General features: G+C 46.6%; 1 protein-coding gene across 5 annotated transcripts in view; it reads left to right on the top strand.

Moving 5' to 3' along the window:
* Positions 1 to 1,138: 1,138 nt before the first annotated feature.
* SLC5A5 (solute carrier family 5 member 5) overlaps positions 1,139 to 24,694 on the top strand; it is a 34,883-nt gene continuing 11,327 nt past the window's right edge. The window contains exons 1-5 of one of the 5 annotated variants that reach the window (XM_083483829.1): positions 1,139 to 1,656; positions 7,164 to 7,275; positions 22,279 to 22,344; positions 22,763 to 22,814; positions 23,130 to 23,197. In XM_083483829.1, coding sequence (XP_083339955.1) covers positions 7,168 to 7,275; positions 22,279 to 22,344; positions 22,763 to 22,814; positions 23,130 to 23,197 — 294 coding nt within the window. In that variant the 5' untranslated portion in view covers positions 1,139 to 1,656; positions 7,164 to 7,167. Of the gene's footprint in view, positions 1,657 to 7,163; positions 7,276 to 11,704; positions 11,793 to 12,471; positions 12,534 to 12,691; positions 15,287 to 22,278; positions 22,345 to 22,762; positions 22,815 to 23,129; positions 23,198 to 24,694 lie in introns of those variants that run through there. The other 4 variants (XM_083483832.1, XM_083483831.1, XM_083483830.1 and 1 more) reach the window with 4 other exon arrangements.

The raw sequence follows: 24,694 nt of genomic DNA, 5'->3' as shown, positions 1-24,694 counted from the left end.
AGCCAGAAGTTTTTTTTGGGGGGGGGGAATTCCTTCACTGTTTTACAAGCTGCAATAAAGAGCATGAAATCACTACATGACTCCGAGGATATTTCACCTCCTCAAGCCATGTGCTGCTCAGTTGCTGAATCTGGGCTTGGCTTGGAGAAATCAGGGTGCAAATAAAGGAACAAGCCCACGTGCAATTTGGCCCTGGATAAGATTAAAAAGGGGATTGGCTCAAAGGGTGAGCGGGACTAAAATCTGTGGCTGGCAGGGAGTTCCGTTCACAAGGAGGAAAAGGGTGCAAGAGGTGAGAGTCCTCTACCTTCTGAACATTTAAATTTGGATGGCAAGCCACCCTGGGACAGAAATGATGACGGGCTAGTTCATACCCTGGGACGAGGGTGGCGCTGTGGTCTAAACCATAGAGCCTAGGACTTGCCTATCAGAAGGTCAGCGGTTTGAATCCCCACGACAAGGTGAGCTCCCGTTGCTCAGTCCCAGCTCCTGCCAACCTAGCAGTTCGAAAGCACGTCAGAGTGCAAGTAGATAAATAGGTACCACTCTGGTGGGAAGGTGAACGGTGTTTCTGTGAGCTGCTCTGGTTTACCACATGACCCGGAAGCTGTACACCGGCTCCCTCGGCCAGTAAAGCGAGGTGAGCGCCGCAACTCCAGAGTCGTCTGCGACTGGACCTAACGGTCAGGGGTCCCTTTACTTTTAGTTCATACGCTACAACATTTCTCTGATGAAAATAGGGACATCCTAAGAAAAAAACAGGATCAAATTGGAAACTGGGACGGCTTCTGTAAATCCAGGACTGTCCCTGGAAAATAGGGACACTTGGAGGGTCTGCTGGTCATTGTCATGGAGGTGACAAATTTAATTATTGCAGCCCCCTCTGACTCTCAGGTCCTCTCCAGATTCCCAGTTGCTGCTTATAGCTCTCCTTGGCAAGGCTCCATTATAGAAACAATGTCATGTGACCAAGACCCCTGAGAGCCGAAGCCGCAAGGCAGGCGGGGAAGTGCTGGGCCTGCCCAGTCCTTGGGGCCGAGTCAAGGTATCCAGGCCTGACTGCTAACTGGGGTCATGTGACCCTGTCATGTGACTCGGCAGCCAGTTTCTCACTCTTCTCTGTAAGATGTCGGTCAGTCAGTCGCCTCAGTTCTGAGCAGTATGCACTCTCAGTCAGACTCTTTGGAAGCATGTTGTTTAGGAAGAAGTTGATTTTAACTCAGTAAAGCTCTTCTTCTCTAAAACTCTGCCTTGTGAATTTACGCTGCGCGTCAAACAAAGGGGTTCGTTTTTGCAGCCCAGCTCCCCAAGGGACTCCCCTAAGTCCATGATGGTCAGAGAAGAATGGATGGAGGCCGGAACCAGCAGAAGGAAAGCAAAGAAAACCTTTATTTTCCTGTTGCTACTGAGCCTCCTGCTCTTTTGCAAGGAAGTGACCACCCCCAACAAAGCTGCGCAGGAACTTTTAAAGACTTTTGCATTTGCCTCGCCTCTTAGCCAAAGACCACCCAAAAGCCTCACACAGAAATCTGCATCTGCAACAGAAATGTGAGAGTGCTGCTTGCCTCCTGTCTGTCAAGATACCTGACGATGGCCCCTCATTCCATTACCTGGCCAGTCTTTTGAGATGGCAAATACCTTAGTTCTGGGATTCAGGTAACAGACCTCCTCTATTCATACACAAAATGTGTCCTTAAGACAAGATTTGAAGGATTTGTCTAATGGGTAAGGTTTCTAATGAAGGAGGACAGGTTAGGATACCCTAAAAACCTGTGTAGTCACCCCCCCCCAACTGGCCTCAAGCCTCAATTTTTTTTTTATAATCTCTCTTCCCACCCGAAGGCAAAGCCTCAAAAGGCTACACTACAACATGTTTCCTTCTGCAGAGGAAATATTTGGAGTTATTAGTACAGCAAACCCTCCAGTGCTCCTGTTTTCCAGGGACAGACCCAGAAGCCATTTTGGTTTCTGATTCGATTCCAGAATGTCCTGTTTTTCCTTAGGATATTCCTATTTTCATTGGAAAAATGTGGGAGGGTCTGGAGTTATCAAGCACCGAGACATCTAAAGGTAACGCTGTATAGAGAGGTTTTTTTGGGGGGGGAAACACATTTCATGTTTCATTATTATTACTAAGTTTTACATTGCAAATTTAAATTCAAACATTAAATATTAACATCATCATTTAGGATTTCCTGAATCCTTTGACCCCCCTCCGCCCTTCCATGGTTACCATTATCAATATTTTTCAACAACTTCACTTATTTTCTCTGTTTAAAAAATAATAATAATCCATTCTTTCCCTTAGCTTTTTAACACAATACAAGTGTTACTCAAATCCTGCCAAAGTTTTTAGTTGTTTACAGTGTTCTCTTAATACATTATAATTTTTCCCCATTCCTTCTTAAAGTTCTTCTCTTCCTGGTTTCTGATTCTCCCGGTCATTCTCGCCATTTCAGCATAATCTATAAACACCATCTCCAACTCTTTGAAAGATTCCATCAACAGTGTCTCTGAAAAATTGTACACATCACTTGGGAAGACAGGCGAACTAATATCAGTGTACTGAAAGAAGCAAAGATCACCAGTGTTGAAGCAATGATTCTTCAACATCAACTTCGTTGGACTGGTCATGTTGTGCGGATGCCTGATGATCGTCTTCCAAAGCAAATACTCTATTCCGAACCTAAAAATGGAAAGTGCAATGCTGGTGTTCAACAAAAGAGGTTTAAAGACTCTTTCATGGCAAATCTAAAAAAAAGTAGTATCAACACCAACAATTGGGAAACACTGGCCTGTGAGTGCTCCAATTGGAGAATAGCCTTTCTCAAAGGTGTCATGGGCTTTGAAGACACTTGAACTCAGGACGAAAGGGAGAAACGGGCTAAGAGGAAGGCATGCTTGGCAAACTCTCACCGGGATCAACTCCTGCCTGGATACCAATGTCCCCACTGTGGAAGGACGTGTGGATCCAGAATTGGCCTCCACAGTAACTTACGGACTCACTTTTAAAACCGTGTTTATGGAAGACAATCTTACTTGGCTATGAGTGATCACCAAAGAAAGAAAGACATAAATAGTCGTTTCTGCTCCTTTGGTATCTCTGGTTTTTTTTTTACAAACATCATTTAAAACATTTTTTCAACTCATTATATTCATTTCCCAGAAGGCTTTTGTTATCTTGTACGTCCACCACATATGGTAGAATGTGCCTTCCTTCTCCTTACATTTCCAGCATACATTTGAAGCAATTCTATACATCTTTGCTAATTTTATAGGTGTTAAGTACCACTGGTACATTATTTTCATATAATTCTCCTTCAACCCACATTCTCCTTCATTATGTTTTTTATATATGTTGGAAGTTGCCCAGAGTGGCTGAGGAACCCAGTCAGATGGGTGGGGTGTAAATAGTAAAATTATCATTATGGAACGGGATGTCCCTATTTTCAACAGAGAAATGTTGGTGGGTCTGGGAGTTGCCAGTACAGCTTCTGCGTGCTAAAATAAAGCGTGATTTCCTCAGAGAATATTTCATAAATTCTGAAAGGTGAAGGATTGGTTTCCTGCGGATTTTGTGTCTGTTATGTGTGCGCACCCTCGTGTGTTTTTTATAGCACCTCCCTCCTGGCCTCTCCTTGCATGTGCAAAACATCTGGGTGCCTCCAATTTATCGCCTTGGCTCTGTGCACCTGCCTCTAGTGGGTGTCAAAAGTTCTTTGGGTGTCAGAGGCACCTGGGTGTTTGCATCGCCCAGGGGGAAAAAGAGGTGTCAGATTTTTTCAAGTGGCACCTTCCCATGTTGACTCTGAACCACGACCAGGAAGAAGGCAGCTGCATTGTTTGATTTCATCTGTTTGCAAAAGGTGTTTTTCTTTCGTTAGGAAAGGAATCGAAAACAAAACTGGCAGCCTAGCAATGCAATTATGCAAATCTACGGCGAGGCTGCATTGGGATGTATGCTGTGGTCAGTTTTGGTCGCCTCCTCTGGAAAAGGATATTCAGGATTTGAAAAAAGTTTTGGAAAAGAGCAGCCCAGATGATCCAGGGATTGGAGCAACTGCCCTATGAAGAAAGGTTAAGATTAAAAAATAAAGTAATTAACATCAAAGAATTTTTCTGTACGGTCAAGTTAATTGTTTCTATTACCCTCTCCATACCCTCCAACATTTCTCTGATGAAAACAGGGATGTCTTTAATAACAACAACAACAATACTACCCACCCATCTGCCTGAGTTGCCCTAGCCATTCTGGGTGGTTTCCAACATATATAAGAGAATATCAACAACAACAACAACAATAATAATTTATTATTTATACCCCCGGAGGGATGCGGGTGGCACTGTGGGTATAGGACTTGCATAGGACTTGCCGATCGTCAGGTTGGCTATTCGAATCCCCGCGGCGGGGTGAGCTCCCGTCGTTCGGTCCCAGCGCCTGCCAACCTAGCAGTTCGAAAGCACTCTTAAGTGCAAGTAGATAAATATGTACCGCTTTATAGTGGGAAGGTAAATGGTGTTTCCGTGTACTGCGCTGGTGCAGGCTCGCCAGAGCAGCTTCGTCACGCTGGCCACATGACCCGGAAGTGTCTTCGGACAGCGCTGGCCCCCGGCCTCTTAAGTGAGATGGGCGCACAACCCCAGAATCAGACACGACTGGCCCGTATGGGCAGGGGTACCTTTACCTTTACCTTATTTATACCCCGTCCACCTGGCTGGGTTTCCCCAGCCACTCTGGGCGGCTCCCAACAGAATTAAGAAACTTATCTATACAGGGCTGTCTTCAGACGTCTTCTAAAGGTTGTATAGTTATTTACCTCCTTGGCTTGGGGGTCACATAACTCCATAACCTCCAACATTTCTCTGATGAAAATAGGGACGTCCAATGGGAAAGTAGGATCAAATCAGAAACCGGGATGGCTTCTGTAAATGCAGGACTGTCCCTGGAAAATAGGGGCACTTGGAGGGTCTGCCTCCCCCCAAAATTGCCAGTGTGGGACATTGTAAGAGCAGATCACACAGATTCTTGCAGAATTCCTCTAAGAGCTTTGATAACAAAACAGTTGGGGGCTGATTACAACATACGGTATTTGCTTCTAGGCAGCCAAGAGAATGCAAGAAAAATGACACCCGTATCTCTTGATACTTCTGTGCAATAGCAATGGCTTGAGCTCAAACAAAAGGACTTTCACATATTTGCTCAAGGAAACTTCTTCCACTAGCCCAATGGAAGTTTCTTTCTTTTTAAAAAGAAAAACTGACCGTTGACGACCATGCCAAACAAACCAAGACGTCCCTTGGTTTCAAAATCAATTGGCAGGAGTGGCTGCAGTTTAAGGAAACTTAGGTCTAGGTCCCCCATAGAATCCTAGAATCCTAGAGTTGGAAGAGACCACAAGGGCCACCGAGTCCAACCCCCTGCCAAGCAGGAAACACCATCAGAGCACTCCTGACATATGATTGTCAAGCCTCTGCTTAAAGACCTCCAAAGAAGGAGACTCCACCACACTCCTTGGCAGCAAATTCCATGGGCTTATGAAGCCAGTTTTGCATTTCTGTGGCTCCTGATTGCAATGAGATGGGATTGAAATCACAGGGTTGCGGGTTTGAACCCCACCTTGGGCAAAGAAATCCTGCATTGCAGGGGGTTGGACTAGATGACCCCTGGTGTCCTTGTCAGCTGCATGATTCTATGTCTATGTCTGAGGCACAACAAAAACCACCCAGGAAGCTTCAGAAAAGGGGGGGTCAGAACCTGAGACCGAGCCCTGGGTTAATCCGCAACATGGATGTACATGCCCCAAGAATGTGAAATCACACGTTTCCCATTGTGTAAAAACATAATATTGCTTTAAAAATAATTGGTGCAGCACTCGCAGTTCAGAGTTCGTGCCCTGGCATGCCCTGCTCTCTCTTGCTCGACTTAGCGGGATCTCCGCCTTTTGGCCCTGCTGACCCAGTTTGGTTTGACCCAGATTGAGCGGGGCTTTCACATCACTGAATCTGGGGGTGTTTGTTTGTGCCACATCCGCTTTGCCCCTGGGCAGAGGAGAGAGGGTGATGTTGCATCTGTCTTCAGCTTTTTGACAGGCTCCCCAATCTGCAGATTACAAATTGCAAAAGCAGGAAACCCGATAGGTCTCTGCCCCCAGGGAGCCTACAGTGTGATGCAATTGCTGGGAGGAAGCAAGGAGGCGACGAAGAGGCAGGACTTGGGAGCAAGAGGGCTGAGCGCCCAGCTGAAGTTTCATGGGATTTTGGAGTTGTAGTGCAGGGCTGAGTTTGTGAAGAGGTAATCCTGGAGGATAATAATAGTAGTAATAATAATAATAATAATAATAATAATAATAATATGCCTCCCATCTGATGGGGGAGTAGGGAAGCTGCCTTACGCAGAGCCACACCATTGGCAGATTGGTGGCTGTGGAGAGAACTGGATTCATAGAATCGTAGAAGTGGAAAGGAACCTGAGGGTCATCTAGTCCAACCCCCTGCAAGGCAGGAATCGAACCTGCAACCTTGGCATTATCAGCACCACACTCTCACCAACTGAGCTATCCAGGCTTTGAGATGCCATGTCCTTTGCTAATCTTTTTCATATGCAGGTAACGAAAGGTCTCTGGCTTGGAACGCCCACGCCCCTCACACCACCTCCTTGGCATCAGGTCACTATGCCCTTGATCGCTTCTCATCTCCTGCCGGGGCGAACCTCGGCTTTCCATGCAAAACAATCAGATCTTTCTCCCAGCGTCTGCAGGCAGGGGCAAAGTTTTGGGCACAGCAAACTCCCCTCCCTGCCTTCATGCCTCTTTTTCTCTTTTCGGACTGGAGATATTAAAAGCTATTGAAAGAGGGTGCCAACAGACGGGTGCAAAGCCCTTTGCTCACAGAGCATCCCAGAATGGGTGGTAATTTGCCCACCACCGCTAAAATGAAAATTTAAAAATCTTCTTCTTCTCCTCCTCCTCCTCCTCCTCCTCCTCCTCCTTCTTCTTCTTCTTCTTCTTCTTCTTCTTCTTCTTCTTCTTCCTGCAATGCAGGGAAAGGTCGTTCCAGAACATGGAAAAGAATAAACTGTTGGAATCTACGATGTCCACGATATGCATGAAAAGAAAATCAGCTAGCTATGGCAATTGTGATTAATCTTTGAATTGTTTTTGTAGATGAATGAAAGAGGATATTGCAAGACATTTAGTGAAGAGGAAGATTTGTCAAAGCCAGCTTGTCAACATCCTTCTTAAATTGTGGAACCCAGAAATGGACACAGTATTCCAGGTAGGGGCTGACCAAGGCAGACTAGAGCGGCACTATGACTTCCCTTGATCTGGACACTAGAATTCTGTTGATGCAGCCTAGAATAGCATTAGCATTTTTTGGTGCTGCATCAGACTGTGGACTCACGTCAAGTTTGCGGTCTACTAAGATCCCGAGATCCTTTTCACATGTCCTGCTAGTGAGCCAGGTGTCCCCGTCCTGTATTGGTGCACCTGGTTCTTCCTGCCTAAGTGCAGAACCGTACATTTGTCCCCATTGAAACATACCCTCCAAGAGTTCTCCAGTGGAAATTGGGACGTCCTATTCAATAATAATAATAATAATAATAATAATAATAATAATAATAATAATAATAATAATAATGTATTATTTATACCCCACCCATCTGACTGGGATGCAGCAGCCACTCTGGACGGCTTCCAGCATACATAAAAACATAATAAAAGATTGAAAAATTTCCCTATCCAGGACTGCCTTCTGGTGTCTTCTATAGGTTACTCATCTCCTTGGCTCAGGGGCTGCAGAACTCCATACCCTCCAACATTTCTCCAATGAAAATAGGGACACCATAAGGAAAAACGGGACATTCCAGGATCAAATCAGAAACTGGGACAGCTCCTTTTGGGGTTGGACTAGATGACCATTGGGGGCCCATCCAACTCTACAATGATTTGATTTTGTAAATCTGGGACTGTCCTGGAAAACGGCCACTTGGAGGGACAGCTGAAATTCATTTTGTTAGTTTTGGCCCAGTTCTCCAATCTGTTATGGCCATAGAATCATAGACTGGTATTTGGCCACTGGGCTAGATCACAGAATCATGGAAGAGGTGGGAGGGACCGCGAGGGTCATCTAGTCCAACCCTCTGCAATGCAGGACTCTTTCACCCAGTGGGGCTCGAACCCACAACCCTGAGATTAAGAGTCTCCTGCTCTACTGACTGAGCTGTCCAGGCCCTTTGGGTCTCTTCCAGCAGCCAGGCACTTCTTGGGTTCTTCTGCTTCTTTATCATAGCAAAATCTCGAGCAATGAAAGACGTCCACCATAAGGAATGTGGGGTTCTCAGTCTCCCCGCTGCCTCTGACACCCTGTTCTTTGTTGCAGGGTTAAAAGTATTTCCTTGTGAGGCAGGCATACCCTGCGTGTAAGTGCCCCTCATGGCTTTCCCACCCACCCAGCCTGGATTATGGATTATGCAAGCGCTATTGATCTTGGCACCTGGGGAACAAAGGTGGACAAAAGTGATGCAGCAGAAAGGAGGGAGATGCGTTTATTCTCTAGGGTGTGGAAGGGAAAGATGATTAAGAGACGGGAAACTCAGGGGGAAGGAGGAAATGTTTCTTCATGGCGACTGAGGGAAAATGAAAAGAACATTTAGTACAGAGGTCGTCCGTGAGCCCTAGGCATGATGCGTCAACATTTGCTTTCTCATAAGGACTAGCGACATGGGGATTAAAAAAAGAGAGAGAACATTTACTTCGGTAGACTGAGGAAAGTCTGCAGACCCTGATCAATGACTCAGCGACATTTGCTTTCTCATGAGGACTAGCGTCAGGATGTGGTTCATTACATCATGGCCATAAGTTATATCAGACCAAAGGCCTTTCTAGTAAATGATGCTCAATTTCGTATGTGGCTGCCGAGACCATATAACACCGGTCCTGAAAGGCCTTCTCAGTACACCCTGTGGAAAGCCCTTCCGTCAGATGTCAAGGAGATAAACAACTATCTGACTTTTAGAAGACATCTGAAGGCAGCCCTGTTTAGGGAAGCTTTTAATGTCTGATGTTTTATCACTATCATCATCACCATCATCATCATCATATGCGGAAGGACAAGCCTGTCAGTTTCAAGGACTCTCAGTTCCACGTTTTCCCAATCCTCCATTTTGTTTGCCAGATTTTTGGGAAATGTTTGCTCCATTTTTTTAAAGTCCTTGTGAAAATCCATCAGAATTCCAGCCTGCCTTTCTCCTAATAAGCACCTTCCTGCAAGCCCATATGCAATGCATTCCTGTGTTATTTTTGCAGATCCCTACCTGCATTTTTAAATGCACATTTCCCCCTAACATTTCTTTGGCTGCAGAGATGCATTGCAAAAATTCAGAGATGCACAATTTTTTTCCTGAAGGATAGAGAAGTTTTTGGTTCATGTGTTGTTTTGGAGAGGGCCATGAATCCCGACTTCTTCTCCATCCTCCGCATCCTCTGCTCCACCAGGCTGATGTTCTTCATTCAGATTCTACCTGCAGGGTGGGAGAGATCCTGCCATTCAAGCCCTTCCCCAAGTGCCCTGTTGCATGAAACCAGCATCCTTCCTTCGCCACCTGCTGTTCCTGAACGGGAAAAGCAGGCTGCTCAAAGGGCAGGTTGCGCATGGCATCATGGAATCAGAGAACTGTAGAGTTGGAAAGGACCCCAGGGGCCATCTAGTCCAACCTCCTTGCAATCCTGGAACCTCCCTCTGCTTAAAAACCTCCCAGAAGCAGAGTCCGCCACCTTCCCATCCCATGGTCGAACAGCTCTTTCTGTCAGAAAGTTCTTCCTGATGTTGAGTTAAAAACTCCTCTCTTGTCACTTGAAGCCATGGGTTCGAGTCCTACCTTCCAGAGCAGGAGAAAACCAGTTTGCTCCATCTTCCCTGTGACAGCCCTTGAGCTATTGGAAGATGGCTCTCCTGTCTCCTCTCCGTCTCCTCTTTCCCAGGCTAAACATCCCCAGCTGCTGCAACTGTTCTTGGACACATCATAATTGTGAGCATTCATTCTATCACATGCGGCTGCTTGGACTGAGTTTTTGTCTCTCTGTGTGATGAAGGTTGTTGGGTCAAGCTAACCATGCTGTCAGGGGGCTTAGGCTGTTGTCTTTTGGGGCTGTATAGATAACAAAGGAGCCACAACAGGGTGACGCCATCCTCTTTCATTTGTGCTGATTTCAGTTTGTTGGTTAGCTTTTACCATTTGTTTCTGATTTCTGTTTGCTTGTTAGAGTATAAAGAAAAAAGGCACAAAAATATCTTTTCCCCACCCCAAACGAAAACTTGAATCTAAATATCTTATCAAAGGAAAAGAGGGAAGAAAAAGAGTAAGAAAGAGGGAAGAGAAAGAAAGAAAGGGTAAAAAGGAATGCCAAGGTTGCAGGTTCGATTCCTGTAAGGGACAGCGGCCTATTCCTGCATTGCAGGGGGTTGGGCTGGATGACCCTCAGGGTCCCTTCCTACTTAGATTCTGTGGATTATGTCCCCCTCTAGTAGGGTTGTTTCTCATACAGTCTTGTACCAGTGGCCCATGTTCACTCCTGACAGGTCTCTCCAATGTCTAGTTATGACACTCCTATCTGCAAGTAGCTTATGATTATTTTTTTTTAATGTTAGTGTGCATTGTCATCTTGAAAAATATTTAGTAGGGCCGGTTCTGGAGAGGCTCCTAATACATGCTTAGTTATTTTGCAGATTTCTCCTCAGAATGAGGTTCAAAAGCATTGGATTTCTGAGCTGAGGCATCCAGAACTACACACAATATTCCTTACTCTCCATATACTCATTGTATGGAAATTGACAACAGCAAAAATGGATTCTACGCTGCCCAGTGGTGGCCAAGAGACTGATATGGATGAATTGGAATAATAATAATAATAATAATAATAATAATAATAATAATATTTTTTTATTTATACCCCACCCTTCCCGGTTCTGAAAACCGGGCTCAGGGTGGCTAACAACAAATTTAAACCACTTAATTGATGCAACAAAAAACAGTATAAAATACAGTATAAAATGTGAATAACAATAAATGCAGAATTCAAAAATCAGTTTAGGGGGAAAATCCATCAAATAAACATTAGATGTTTATTTAGCCAGGGCTAGCTGGCTAAATTAGTCCTATTTGGGCCTGTGAGGAGACCAGGGGAGAATTAGCTGTGGGGTCTCAGAGCGGGTAATGTTCATAAAAAGGGGAGAGGGAGGGAAGGAAGGGGAATAAAAGATCAGGCTAAGTTCAAATTGAAAGCCAGGCGGAATAGCTCTGACTTACAGGCCCTGCGGAAGGAGGTTAAATCCTGCAGGGCCCTGGTCTCATGGGACAGAGCATTCCTCCAGGTCAGAGCCACCACTGAGAAGGCCCTGGCTTTGGTGGAGGATAGTCTGACTTCCTTAGGGCCTGGGACCTCTAAACTATGGTTATTCATGGACCTTAAGGTCCTCTGTGGGGCAGACCAGGAGAGGCAGTCCCGTAAATACGAGGGCCCTATTCCTTCATCAATGGCTCAACAACATGACAATACTGGCAGCGTATGAATGGACTTCTTATAGAGGCAGACTTCCTTTGGATAAATACCATGATGTTGGGAATGAGTTTTACACAGAATATATTAGGTTACTGACAATTATTGCAGAGGTTGGCTGGCCATCTTTCCTGGAAGTTTGAGCTGAGATTCCTGTATTGCAGGGTTGGACTGGATGACTCTCGGGGTCCCTTTCAGCTGTACAGATAATAAGAATATACACACCTGCATATTCAGGTATGTTAATGTAACAGCCTTTTTTCTTTTCTTTTCCAATCTCATTGTTTAAAAAAGCTCTCAAGTGACCTGGTCCCTTCCAGTGATTATAAGTGATGATAAGTGTGCCAAATCCATGCATGCCGCTTGACCGCGTGGGCCTTGCAGCAATTGGGGAATTTTCCAGCCCGTGTCTAGGATGACACATTTCTCTCCACAAACTTTCTGTTTTGTTTTGTTGGGGCTGTTTGTGTAAGGAAGGGATTTCAAAGAGAGGCAGGCACACAATTCAGCAGCTGCGGGCAAGACGTCATGTGAGAGTAGGGCTGGCATATTTCAAAATATGAAAATCCAGACAAAAAGTTGGCAAAACTGTTGTTGAGCAACCCTAGACTTAACTGTTCTTACTGATTTGGGGCCTTTTTGCAGGTTATTCAGGTGGCAGGGAGTGAAAGGGCAGGTGCTGGGAGAGCAACAGCCAGTAGCCCCCAAGGGACCCCCAAGGGTCATCTAGCTGAACCCTCTGCAAGGAAGGGATGTGTTTGCATTAAAAAAAAAATAGAGTACAATATTTATTTGCAGGTGACTGGGTCCTTTCTGACAGATGCAAGAAGGCTTGCAGTGTGTGCAGAAGGAAAAGAGAAATTTCCTGGTTGCACAATAACACAACCCAGAGATGTGGGGCTTTTTTCTCTTGCAGGTTATGCGGGTATGGGGAGTGCAGAGAGCTGGCCTTCTTCTGAACTCCCTCATTTCCTGAAGGTGTGTGTGCCTAAGAGATGCCAGTGGGCTGGCAGGCGATGGGTGATAGGAGATGCCCCATGGAAATGCCCCTAAGGAACCATAAGGAATCAAGATAGACTGCCTCTGGTGCTGGAGGTTTCATAAAGGCACAAGCCAATGGTGGCCCATCTGCCCACAAGCAGGATTCAAACACGAGACCAGCCTCTGATAGACCTCTCCTCCATGAATTTATTGAATCCTCTGCTGAAGCTGTCAGGGTTGGTGGAATGTGTTCATAATCCCCCCCATAGACTATTTGTTTATTGGTAAGTGACTTTCTCAATGTTTTGCGACATCATTTCACTTGAGGCAGATCTAAATCATACATTTGAAGTTCATACATCATTACCATGGGAACTGCAGTTTTCCCTCTCACAGAGCTGCAATGCCCAGCTTGCTTAACACACTACAGTTCCCAGGATTCGAGAATCCTGTGCTTCAAATATCCCTGCATTGCAGGGGGTTGGACTAGGTGACCCTTTGAGATCCCTTCCGTCGACAAACGCCAGCTCCCTCAGTCTGAAAAGTGAGATGAGTGCCGCACCCCCATACTTGAATTTGCCTGGACTTAACTATCTAGGGGTCCTTTACCTTACAATTCTATGATTTTATGAAATTTGCTTTCAAAGTTAGATGTTAGTTAGGACACAGTTCTCCCTAACAAACTCATCTTTCTCTCTTCTGCGAATTTCATTTGCAAATAGGTAGCTCTGCTTTTAAATGCCCGTAAAATGAAAATTCTACCCCATACCTGCAACTGAGCAGCTTTGCTTGTTGCTTCTATAGGATATTTTGTGTTTTTATATATGCTGCAAGCCACCCAGAGTGGCTGGGGAAATCCACCCAGATGGGTGGAATATAAATTTAAAAAGAAAGGAAATAGCTGGTGTTCAGCCCTTGTAAACAGCGTCTGAGTGGAAATCACTGACTGTCTGAGAAAAGAGCTCAAAAACTCTTTTTGTGTCCGGATTTTCACTTTTTGAAATATGGCCGCCATGGATGCTTGACAGATGTCAAGGTTGGAAGGACCCCCGGGGGGTCATCTAGTCCAGCCCTCTTGCAAGGCAGGAATCTCAGCTCAAGCACCCTTGACAGACCCAACCTTTGCTTAAAAACCTCTCGGCAAGCATTCCATTTTCCAATATTCTGATCATTTCTACTTTTAGATAAGTATTTTTATTTGTTTCCTTGATTTAGGGGGTGGCCAGCTGCCCCCTGCCTACGCCCATGACCTCGCCCTCTGGAAGACTTCCTCTTGCAGAAACCCCAGGTTATTTTTGCGCCCGGGCTTCCTGATCTCAGGGCTGAAAGGGCGCAGAGAAAAAGAGGGGGGGGGAGAGAAAGAGAGGGAACCTGGAGCCAGAATTGCACGTGCCCGGGTCCTTCTTTCCACCAAACAGATCACCTTTGATAAAGAAGAAAGGGATGGGGGGGGGGGGAAAGGGTGACGCCTCCCTCTCTCACCCCCGGCTTCATAAAAGTCCTGGCAGGTGGCTGCAAGGAAACTCTGCGAACAGCTGATCTCGCCTTTGCAACCCGGGCAATTCCTCTCTTGGCTTCCCCTTTTGCTTCTTCTACGCCGAATTTCTCTTTTTCCTCTCACCTCGGGATCTCAGCCTCTTCGCTGAACCTCACAGGACAAATCGCTCGCTTTCTCCCTTTTTATCCACCTGGCTCCTTTGCTCGTCTATTCATTCATTTCCTTTTGAACTGTTGCTATCACCTAAACCAGATTTTCGTTTTTTCAAGAGACAGTGACAGAGAGGATAGAGTAGACTCTATAATTGCAAGATATAGGTTATCTTCTTATTTGATTCCTACTTTACAGACACCAATTCTGGTGGGGCTGTGTGTGGGGGTGTGTGGGGGTGTCTCTGCTGACTTTTTATTCCTGAGAGATTTTGGGTGGTTTTATTTTCCTGGCTTGATTCCTTCGCCCTTCCTTGGGGGGGGGGGCGGCTCTCCTTCTGCTTTCCACACTTTTTTTGTTTCTGTTTAAATAAAACCTTTGCTCCTTTCTTCCTCGCCTGCAAACTTTTTGTTATTCCAATGTATCACATCTTGTGGTTAAGTTGTTTGCTATCCAGGCACCTCCAAATCTTGTAAATAGTAATTTGTGGAGACTTTCTCTCTCTCTCTCTTTCTCTCTCCATCCCTCCCCCCTCTCTTTCACCCCACTTCCTGTACCGAGCAGAGTTGGACCTTTACTCCCTTCTCCCCCAAGGACTGAAGCTCATTTCTCTTCCCTCTGCTGTTGTCCTTCCAACCCTCCAAATCCTCCTCCTTTGTCTTTCTCCGCTGGACCCACCAAGGGTTGCTCTCTCCATCTGCTGTGGTGCTGGTCCTCTCAGCTGCCCAATATGGCGCTAGGAGGTGGTTTAGAGGTCTTCCGAGCAGAGATGCTCACCTTCAGTTTATGGGATTATGGGGTCTTTGCCTTGATGCTCCTCATCTCCACCAGCATCGGCCTCTTCTATGCCCTCTCCAAAGGAGGCCAGAAGACTTCTGAGGACTTCTTCACAGGCGGGCGGCAGATGTCAGCCATCCCGGTGGGGCTCTCCCTGTCCGCCAGCTTCATGTCGGCCATCCAGGTTCTGGGGGTCCCGGCCGAGGCCTATCGCTATGGGGTGAAGTTCCTGTGGATGTGCTTGGGGCAGCTGCTGAACACACTCCTGACCGCTTACCTCTTCCTGCCGGTCTTCTACCGCCTCGGCCTCACCAGCACCTACGAGGTGAGCTCATTGCTTGGTTTGCTTTATTGCAATTCTTTTAAAAAATGTATTTATCAGTTTTTTAGTTTTACAATTTTTTGCAGCAAATCACAGTGCATAAAATACCATGAAGCATACAAAACCATGTAAAAGGATCAAACATGTCATGCATTTTAGTTATCCTTTCCCACTGCATGTTCCAATCAATCTGTGTTCTTTTCTTTTTCAATCTTCTCGGTTAGGTTTACACTGCTGAATTTACTCTAAACCTACTAACGTCTTAATCCATTCAAAATATTTTTTTTAGATATTCCAGAAAACTTTTCCAGTCTTGCTTAAAGACTCTTTCTTCCTGATCTCTTGATTGCTTTGTTGCATTTCTGTCCCAAGATAAATTGATGCACATGGTGGTTCTTCCACTCCTCATATAGTCCCCACAGCAGCCCTGTGAGGTAGGGCAGGCTGAGAGGCAGAGGCTGCCCCCCAGGGTTGCTTCCACTGAGCTTCATGGTCGAGTGAGACTTCTTCCTAGCTCAGTCAGTAGAGCAGGAGCCTCAGGATTGCAGGTTCAAGCCCCACGTTGGGCAAAAGATTCCTGCATTGCAGTGGGTTGGGCTAGATGACCCCCGGGGCCCCTTCCAACTCTACAAGTCTAGAATTCTATGACTTGAACCCAGGTCTCTTCCAGCTCCTGATCCTCATTTAATCCCCACAACAACTCTGTGAGGTAGGCCAGTGCCCGCAAGGTCACGCCTAGTGGACTTCATGGCTGAGTGGGAGGACTTGAGCTCTTCCAGGTCTTAGATTGTGCTGTGATTCTTGCACTGCAGAGGACCCTTGGAGCAATTTATGGTTCTATGATCCATTGAAGGTTTTTAAACAGGGCTCCTTCCAACTAGGAGATATCTATGAGAGTTTGGACAGGCATCTGTGAGTGATTCTTGGCAGGGAGTTGCCAGACTCCTGCTTGTGGGCTTCCCATCGGGGCAGGAGGAAGGGCTGGGTGGGCCCCTTTGGCAGGTCCAGCTGCTGCCCGGCTCCTGTGTCCCTAAGGAACCGCCCAGGCCAGAGGCAATCTCTCTGGATTCCTAGGTTCTATGGGGTATTTGGCCCCTGTGAGAACAGGGGCTGGGCTCTGTCCAATTCTGCAGATTGGAGAGGTGAAGTGTTTATTGTGGTTTGACCATGTGAAGCACCTTGAGACTTCCTCCCTGACATCTCCACCATCCGGGGATCCCTGGATCTGGACTGTTTTCACTCACTGATACCCCATCCTGTAGAATTTTATCAGTTATATTTCATCTGCACAATTGGAACAAATTTCTGGAACCAAAATGCCTTTTCTGTGCAGCCTGAGCAAGATCAGTGAACAATGCAATAGTGAATTGTTGTTGCATGTCCCCCCCCCCCGCCCTGCTCAGAGTTGAGAAGAATATTCTTACATTATGAATGGTCCATGTCTCCGGTATAGAGGCTAATATATATGCAGACTGTTCCTGGATCAAGTGACTTTCCTTTAAGTTATCACAGCTCTTAACCCAGCAGTTCAGGGTCGTCCTCGGAACTAGTCAGATGTTTAACTGAGAATCAAGCACTGTCAGCCCATCATTTGACAAAATAAGATTTTAGAGCCGTCTTGCCCCAAAATGGCAACTAGACATTCCATTTTGGTTCCTGCAACCTCAGTTTAGGGGGCTTAACTGGCTGCTGCTCTGCGGGGGAGAGAAGGAGCTCTGAGCGAACTTCAGCTGCTTTGCACCCAGCCTTCCAGCAGCAAAGTGACCTCAGGATAAACCGAGGTCAGTCCTTTTGCACAGCACTAATCTTTGCACCGTCTCCTGTGGACCTTGTGGTTTTGTTTGGGTGCTTGTCACTTTGGCACAGTTAAAAACATGCCAGATGATTTGTGTTGCCTGCTCAAAACAACCTGAAACAAAACAGAGTAAGAGGCAAGGCTGTCCATCACCTTGACCCTAACACTGGGTGATCCTCGCACTCGCATCCCACTTGCGGGTTTCCCATAACAGGAGGCTGGACTAGGTGGACCATTTGCCTGATCCAGCAGGGGTCTTTTTATGTTCATAAGGGCATTAGGAACACAGGAAGCTGCCTTAGAATCATAGCATTGGAAGGGCCCTGAGGGTCATCTAGTCCAACCCCGTACAATGTAGGAATCTCGGCTAAAGCATCCATGACAGGTGGCCACCCAACCTCTGCTTAAAAAAGGAGGAGTGTCCTGAGGGAGACAGTTCCATTGTTGAACAGCTCTCACTGTCAGAAAGGTCTTCCTGATGTTTAGTTGGAATCTCCTTTTTTTGTAACTTGAAGCCATTGGTTTGGCACCTACCCTCCAGAGCAGGAGAAAACAAGCTTGTTCCCTCTTCCATGTGAGAGCCCTTCAGATATTGGAAGATGGCTCCTGTCTCCCTCCAGTCTCCTCTTCACCTGGCTAAACATACCCAGCTCCTTCAGCCATTCCTCATAAGGCCTGATCATCTTGGCTGCCCTCCTTTGCACATGCTCTAGTTTGTCGATGTCCTTCTTAAATTGTGGTGCCCAGAATTGGACACAATATCCCAGGTGTGGTCTGACCAAGGCAGAATAGTGGAAATACAAATCTCCAGGATCTGGACACAAGGCTTCATGGAAGATGAACCCCTTGGGCCAAGCTATTGTTTTGGATGCGTGTTGCAAGAGCTGAGCTGGCCATGAAGCTGAGCTTTGCAAAAGGTTGGCCGCAAACCCAACTCCCTCAACCATTCCTCATCAGGCTTGGCTTCCAGACCCTTGATTATCTCAGCTGCCCTCCTCTGCACACCTTCCAGCTTAAATTGCGGAGGGTATTCTAGTGTTCCCTGAGTTCTAGTGTTAGGACAGAGGAAGAAAAATGCTCCTCTGCTCATGATCTCCAGGCCCAGCTTGGTTTTACAAACCCACGTGACCACATGCATGTTTCCAGTGCACATGCCCATGCGCTGCAGAGGCCTCTCCCGAACCAGATGGCAGGATAAGGGTGTTTTCCTAGCGTATCTTGAGACTCCCAAAACAAACCACCTCTTGACTTTTGAATCAGCCCTGTCTGAGCACCCTCTTGCAGAGCAAACATATCCAGACCAGCTGAGAAGAGATTTTGGCAGCAGAGGCAGCCTTGTTCTCACTCCGGGAATGTTGGCCAGGAATGTGCCAACGTGTGTAAAATTTACAAAGCAAACGTAGCCCATTGGAGCTCTCTCCTCAGTTAGGTTCCTCGTGCTTCTGATCTAAAATCCCGTTTTTGCATCAATTTGCTGTTTTCTTTTTTTTTTAACCCTACCACTGCATGCAATTTTACTAATACTTTAGAGCAGATTTCTCCCAATAAACATATTTTTGCTATCACTTTTAGAATCATAGACTTGTAGAGACATGGTCTTGAACCTACAACCTTGAGATTAAGGCTTTCATGCTCTACCTGCAGAGCTATCAGAATACATTTTTCTACGTTATATTCACCCATGAATTCATGTGGCTCAGTGGGTCTGGCTGTTCACCCAAAGGCTGGTGGTGCATTGAAGGGGGTTGGACTGAATGACCTCTGGGGGTCCCTTCCCTTCCACCTCTTCCATTCTAGGATTCTGTGATATAGCAAAGGTGTGACTAGGTGTAATGTAGCTTCCTGTGTTCCAGCTAAGTACAAAACCTCCAACATTTCTCTGATGAAAACAGGCATGTCCTGTTAAATAATAATAACCATAACAATAATACCATAATAATTAATTTTATTATTTATACCCCACCATTTATATCACAGGCACTCTGGGCAGCTTCCAACATATATAAAACATAATGAAACATTACACATTAAAAAAAGCTTCCCTATCCAGGGCTGTGTTCAGATGTTGTCCAAAGGTTGTCTAGTGACTTATCTCTTTGGCTCGGGGGTTGCATAACTCCAGACCCCCCAACATTTCTCCAGAGAAAATAGGGACGTCCTAAAGAGTGGTGGAGTTTCATGCTCCGGCACCGGGGGGCAGAGAGCAGGCAGGGTGGGGCTGGTGCGCGTCCCAGGGGCATGGCGCCCAGCGTGGGCGGGGAGAGCAGCCGCGATGGCAAACCCCCCCCCCACCGGGATTGCGCTGCCGGGGGCGGTGCACTCCCCCCCCACTCCTCTTCCTCCGCCACTGGTCCTAAAGGAAAGCAGGGCATTTCAGGATCAAATCAGAAATCTGGCCAGCTTCTGTAAAACAGGGAGTTTCCCTGCAAAAAGGGACACTTGGAGGTCTGAAAGTACACAGTGGATTACATATAGAGGAATGTTGCATATACAGGATTATATTGTTTGCCTCGGAGAGGTTTGATGCTGTCAGGCAGATCAACAAATGACTCAAGGAGTGAACCTCGGGTCTGAGTCACCTGTTGACTGATTTCAGATTTAATCCTCTGCATCTGGACTAGATCCCTGGGATCACACTGCGGTGTCCCAAAGCCCTGCAGTCATGTTTGCATTGCATAGCAGCCTGCAGTTAGCTGGGATTATTACTATTTTTAAAGAAATTGGGGTTTAGGAACTGCCAATCTTGCAAAGTGGTTTGGATTGTGAAAGAGAAGGGCTGAGAGTTTCCCTACCTGTCGCGCAACACAAGAACTTGTAGCCAACGGAAACTGAGGTCAGATAAATGAAGAAACCGTCTGCACACAGCACGTAGATGAACTGTGGAACTCCCTGCCACAGGGGGAGTGAGGGATTCCAAACTGGATGGCTTTAAACTGTGCCTTTTTTTTCTAAAAATAATGCTTAGGGGTATTCTCATTTTCCTACTCATATTGAAATACTGCCCCTCAATGAGGCCAAACTTAGATTCACAAAATGTTTGGCGGTATGCGTACCTGTTTGGAGTCAGCCATGCTTCTGAGTTCCCATTGCTGGAAGCCGCAGGAGGGGAGAGATGCTCTTGCATCCTGCTTGCGGGTTCCCTTGGGGGCATCTGGGGCACCACTGTGAGGACAGGGTGCGGGGCCACGAGGACCATTGGCCTGATCCAGCAGCCAGGCTTTTCTTGTGCTCTTGTGGAGCCTCCAGGCCCAGAGGCAGTCTATCCTGATTCCCAGGTTCTATGGGGTCTTTGGCCACCGGGAGGACAGGACGCTGGGCCAGATGGGCTTCCCCTGGCCTGATGCAGCTGGCTCTGGTTATCTTCTTATGGGACTTCCAAGTCCAGAAGCAGTCTACCCAGATTCCTAGATTCTTAGGGGTCTTTGGCCACTGTGGGGACAGGGTGAAGGACTAGATGGCCCCTTGGACCTGGGTTCTGACATGAAGCCCAGGCAGCCAGGCCTCACCTGACGCAAAAGCCCCCATCACGGATTGGATGCTTTTGCTTGCATGGCTGGGCAGGGAGCCAAGAAGCACCATCAAGGGCTTTCAAAGAGGCAGAGAGCCTTGTAGCTTTGGAGTGAAGGCGTCTCAGGTGGGGTGAGGAAGCCAGCCGTGGAAGGATGAGGTGCGCATTTGCGCATGGTAGTGCCGCAGGTGAGCCGATGTGGAAGCTTGGTTCCACAAGGAGCTCTCAAGGACATCACAGCAACCTGGAAGCTGCCTCATAATCCAGGTGCACCTGTAAGAACATCAGAGGAGCCCCTGTTGGGTCAGGCCAAAACCGCAGACCTTTGAGCTAGAGGTGAGAGAAGGCTCAGGGGCAAAGTCCCCATCCCTGCACTTCTTGACCTCCTGGAAATCATCAGAGGTGGGGTGAAAGGCGAAACACACACACACACACACACACACACACACACACACAGGGGTGTCTCTGTGTGTTTGCAAAATCAATAAACAAAAGGTGTCTGCGTGTTTTGGAACAAGGGAGGCAGTCAGCTGAGATGCTGCCGGGAACGAAGTCTGCGTACTATCTTTGGCAGGGAATGGCTGAGCTGAAAGAATGATGGAAACAGCTGGAATCCTGCCATAGAATCAGAGGATTGTAGAGCTGAAAGGAACCCTGGGGTCATCTAGCCCAACCCCACTCAAATCCATGACTGAGATTTGGAGTCTCTCGTGCTCTGCCCGAGCCAGACCACTAGGCACATCTAACCTAGTGGGGCCACACTGACTGGCAGCCGCTCTCAAGAGTTTCAGGACAGGAGTCTTTCCCAGCCTCCCCTGGAGGGGCCCTTTGGGACTGAATCGGGGACCTTCTGCTTGCAAGGATGCTGAACCGTGACCCTTCCACTGAAAATATTTTTTAAAAAAGATTCTAGTCCACACCCTTATTAGAATCATGGAACTGTAAAGTTGGAAGGAACCCCAAGGGTCATCTAGTCCAAGCCCCTGCGAGGCTGGAATCTCAGCTAAAGCAACCATGGCCTGTTGATTCAATAGGAACAAAGAAATCTCCCTTGTAGCCTTGACCCATTCACCACAGTCTTGTCTAGACAGACTGGCAGCTATGGCTCTTCAGGGTCTCTCCCTGCAGCCCGTCCTGGAGACGCCCCTGGGTGACCTTCTGCATGCAATATAGGGGCTTGACTGCTGAGCGAAGGTCCTTCTTCTCCATGCCCTGGGCTCAGTGGATAAGAGCACGAGGCTCTCTATCTTAGGGTCATGAGTTCGAGCCCCATGTTGGGCAAAAGATTCCTGCACTGCAGGGGGTTGGGCTAGATGGCCCTTGAGGTCCCTTCCAACGCTACAATGTTACCTGAATCTACAATTCTGGGAATCTTCTTAAACCAAGATGAGGCTCCTGCCCTCATGTTTCTGAAAAAAGGAGGGATTTAATTGCAATCTGCGTCATACCAGCTTAGATTGCTAGTCCATGTAGCTCAGTACTGTCTACACTGGCTGGCTGCCATGAACCAGCAGGACTTCAGAGAAGAGGTCTTTCCCAGTCCCACTTGGAGATGTCCCCATGGGACTGATCCTGGGACCTTCTGCCAGCAAGGCAGTCACTCTTCTGAGAGGAATCTCCTGTGGAGACTCTTTGGAAAGATCCCAGGAGTCCTTCTCCCTCTCCTCTCAACTCTCCATCTTCTCTCGACAGTACCTGGAAATGAGGTTCTCCAAAGCAGTCCGCCTGTGTGGGACGATCCAGTATATCATTGCCACGGTAAGTTGCTGGGGGTCTGCTGGGTGGGCAAAGAATCTGTGGGAGAGAGGAGGGCAGAATCAGGGCAGAAGCTGAAGCAGGAGAGGAGGGGTCAAGGGGAGAGAGGAGTCTGGCTGGTGAAGAAGGCAGGGGGTCTCCCCCCTCCTGCTGCAACAAGTTCCCCTCCCCGCTGGTCTCCCAGAAGCAGGAGAGGTGGGTTTAGGGTAGCACAACTGGGCGCTATGCTGCAGGGGACACCAAAACTACATACACTGTAGAACGGAGTGCAAGAAGTGGGGGGGGGGCACCAAATTTTAACGTTGCACAGGGCACTGTTGAAATTTGAAAGCCCAAAGTCCACCCCTGTTTCCTCCAAAGTTCCTTCTTCTAAGACATGGATGCCGATGTTGAAACAATTCCTTCTCCCCATCCAACACAGATGCTGTATACTGGGATTGTCATCTATGCTCCAGCCTTGATCCTCAACCAAGGTCAGTCTTGTGTTGTCTCTCGGGTCTGGAGAGCAAGCCAGATGAGGAGTGGTTGAGGGAGTGGGGTTCGTTCAGCCTGGAGGAGACCTTGGACACCGCAAAGAGCGGAAGAGCTCTCACATGGAAAGTGGAGCAAGCTTCGTAGAATGGCAGAGTTGGAAGGGGTCCCGGGGGTCATGCAGGGATCTCAGCTGACAGGGGGCCCCCAGCCTCTGCTTGAAAACTCCCCCTGAGCTCACAGTCCTTTCCTTTTGAGGAGCAACACTTTTTGCTGGCAGCTTCAAGACCAACCTTTCCTCTTGGTTATGTCTCTAGTGACTGGGCTGGATATCTGGGCCTCCCTGCTCTCCACGGGGATCATCTGCACCTTCTACACAACCATTGTGAGTACGATTGGATGGGCTCATTGATTTATTTCCATTAATTAATTTCTTTCTTTAAAAAAAATATTTTTAGTGCTCAATTTCCACATAACAAATTATCAAACTATACAATCACCTACGTAATCTGCCCCCCCCCCATGGACTTTCCTCAGCTCCTCTCCCTGATTTTGCTGCACATATTTTCTCTGCATATTATAAAATTATATATATCCTTACATATCTGTCCTTCATGTTATCAACAATAAATTTGTGTATGTTTATTCAAAACCTGCCAAGGAGTCCAGTTCATTTTGCTGTATTTTTAAATAATTTGTATAAAGTTCCCATTCCTCTTTGAAGTCACAGTTGTCCTTGTCTCGCAAATTGTATGTCAATTTAGCCAGTTCTGTGTAGTTCATCAATTTCTCTTGCCACTGTTCCATTGTCGGGATTTCTTCATTCTTCCATCAAGACTCTTGCCACTGTTGTAGCATACATAAATAAGTTCCTTAGTTTCCTTGGTGGGGCTTGTCCTACAATCCCTAACAAAAATGCTTCTGGGTTTTTTTTGTTGTTTTTTTTGCAAATGACATTTTATTCAATTCATTATATATCATTTCCCAAATTTTAAAAATTTCTTTACAATTAATTAGTTTCTATTTATGCACATTCAGTTTGTGCGCAACCATAGACACACACACTGATCCTGGAAGTGACCTGGAAACATCACCAAAAGGGGCGGGGTGGGGCATGTGCTTAGCTTTGCAAATGTGCTAGCAGTTTTATCGTTACACCACCTGGAGGGTAAAAATGCACAACGCTGCTTTAAAATAAAAATACTAAAACTAATTACTATGACCTCTTCTTAAGGTAGGCTTGGAGAAAAAAAGGTTGTTTTTAGCAGGCGCCAAAAAGGGAGCAGGGAGAGCGCCTGCCTGATGCCAAGAGGCAGGGAGTTCCAAAGGTTAGGCACTGCCATCCTAAGTGATTGATGTGCTTGGGGGCTCCCTCTCCACCCGGGGGTGAGCCAAAGTCCTCCCTGACCCATTCCGGTAGATACCTGCTCTCCAAGTGGTTTGCAACAAAAGTACCAGTAAAATAAATAAAATAAAATAAAAATATAAAATGAGAAAACCACTCTTAAAAATAAGAAATCAGTATGACGCACTGTTCCTGGAAGAATGGAATATTTGAAATAATATTTTGGAATATTTGTAAAATATCACAATCAGATGACATTATGAGCAGGATTTGGAATATGAGCAGCAGCAGAGAACTGATAATATATGAAAAAGGAGAATATGTCTTGGGTGAAATGCAGTATGTCGTTATTTGATATAATTATGTTTTATCTACATGCAGGCATTGGTAAAGGGACAGCTTGAAGGACAAGGAATTTGCTTTAAAATGGGTGTTAATTTGAGATATATCTGTGAAATAGGCAGCATGTAAAAGGGTATGAACTGGAATATATCTGAGAGAGTGGGAAACCAGTTTTTGCAGAAACCTGTATGAAAT

This window comes from Podarcis liolepis (genome assembly GCF_965112155.1).
Source record: "Podarcis liolepis genome assembly, chromosome: 18".
Taxonomy (NCBI): Eukaryota; Metazoa; Chordata; class Lepidosauria; order Squamata; family Lacertidae; genus Podarcis; species Podarcis liolepis.
The sequence above is the reverse complement of the archived record's forward strand: the minus strand, read 5'-3'. Positions and strand labels throughout refer to the sequence as shown.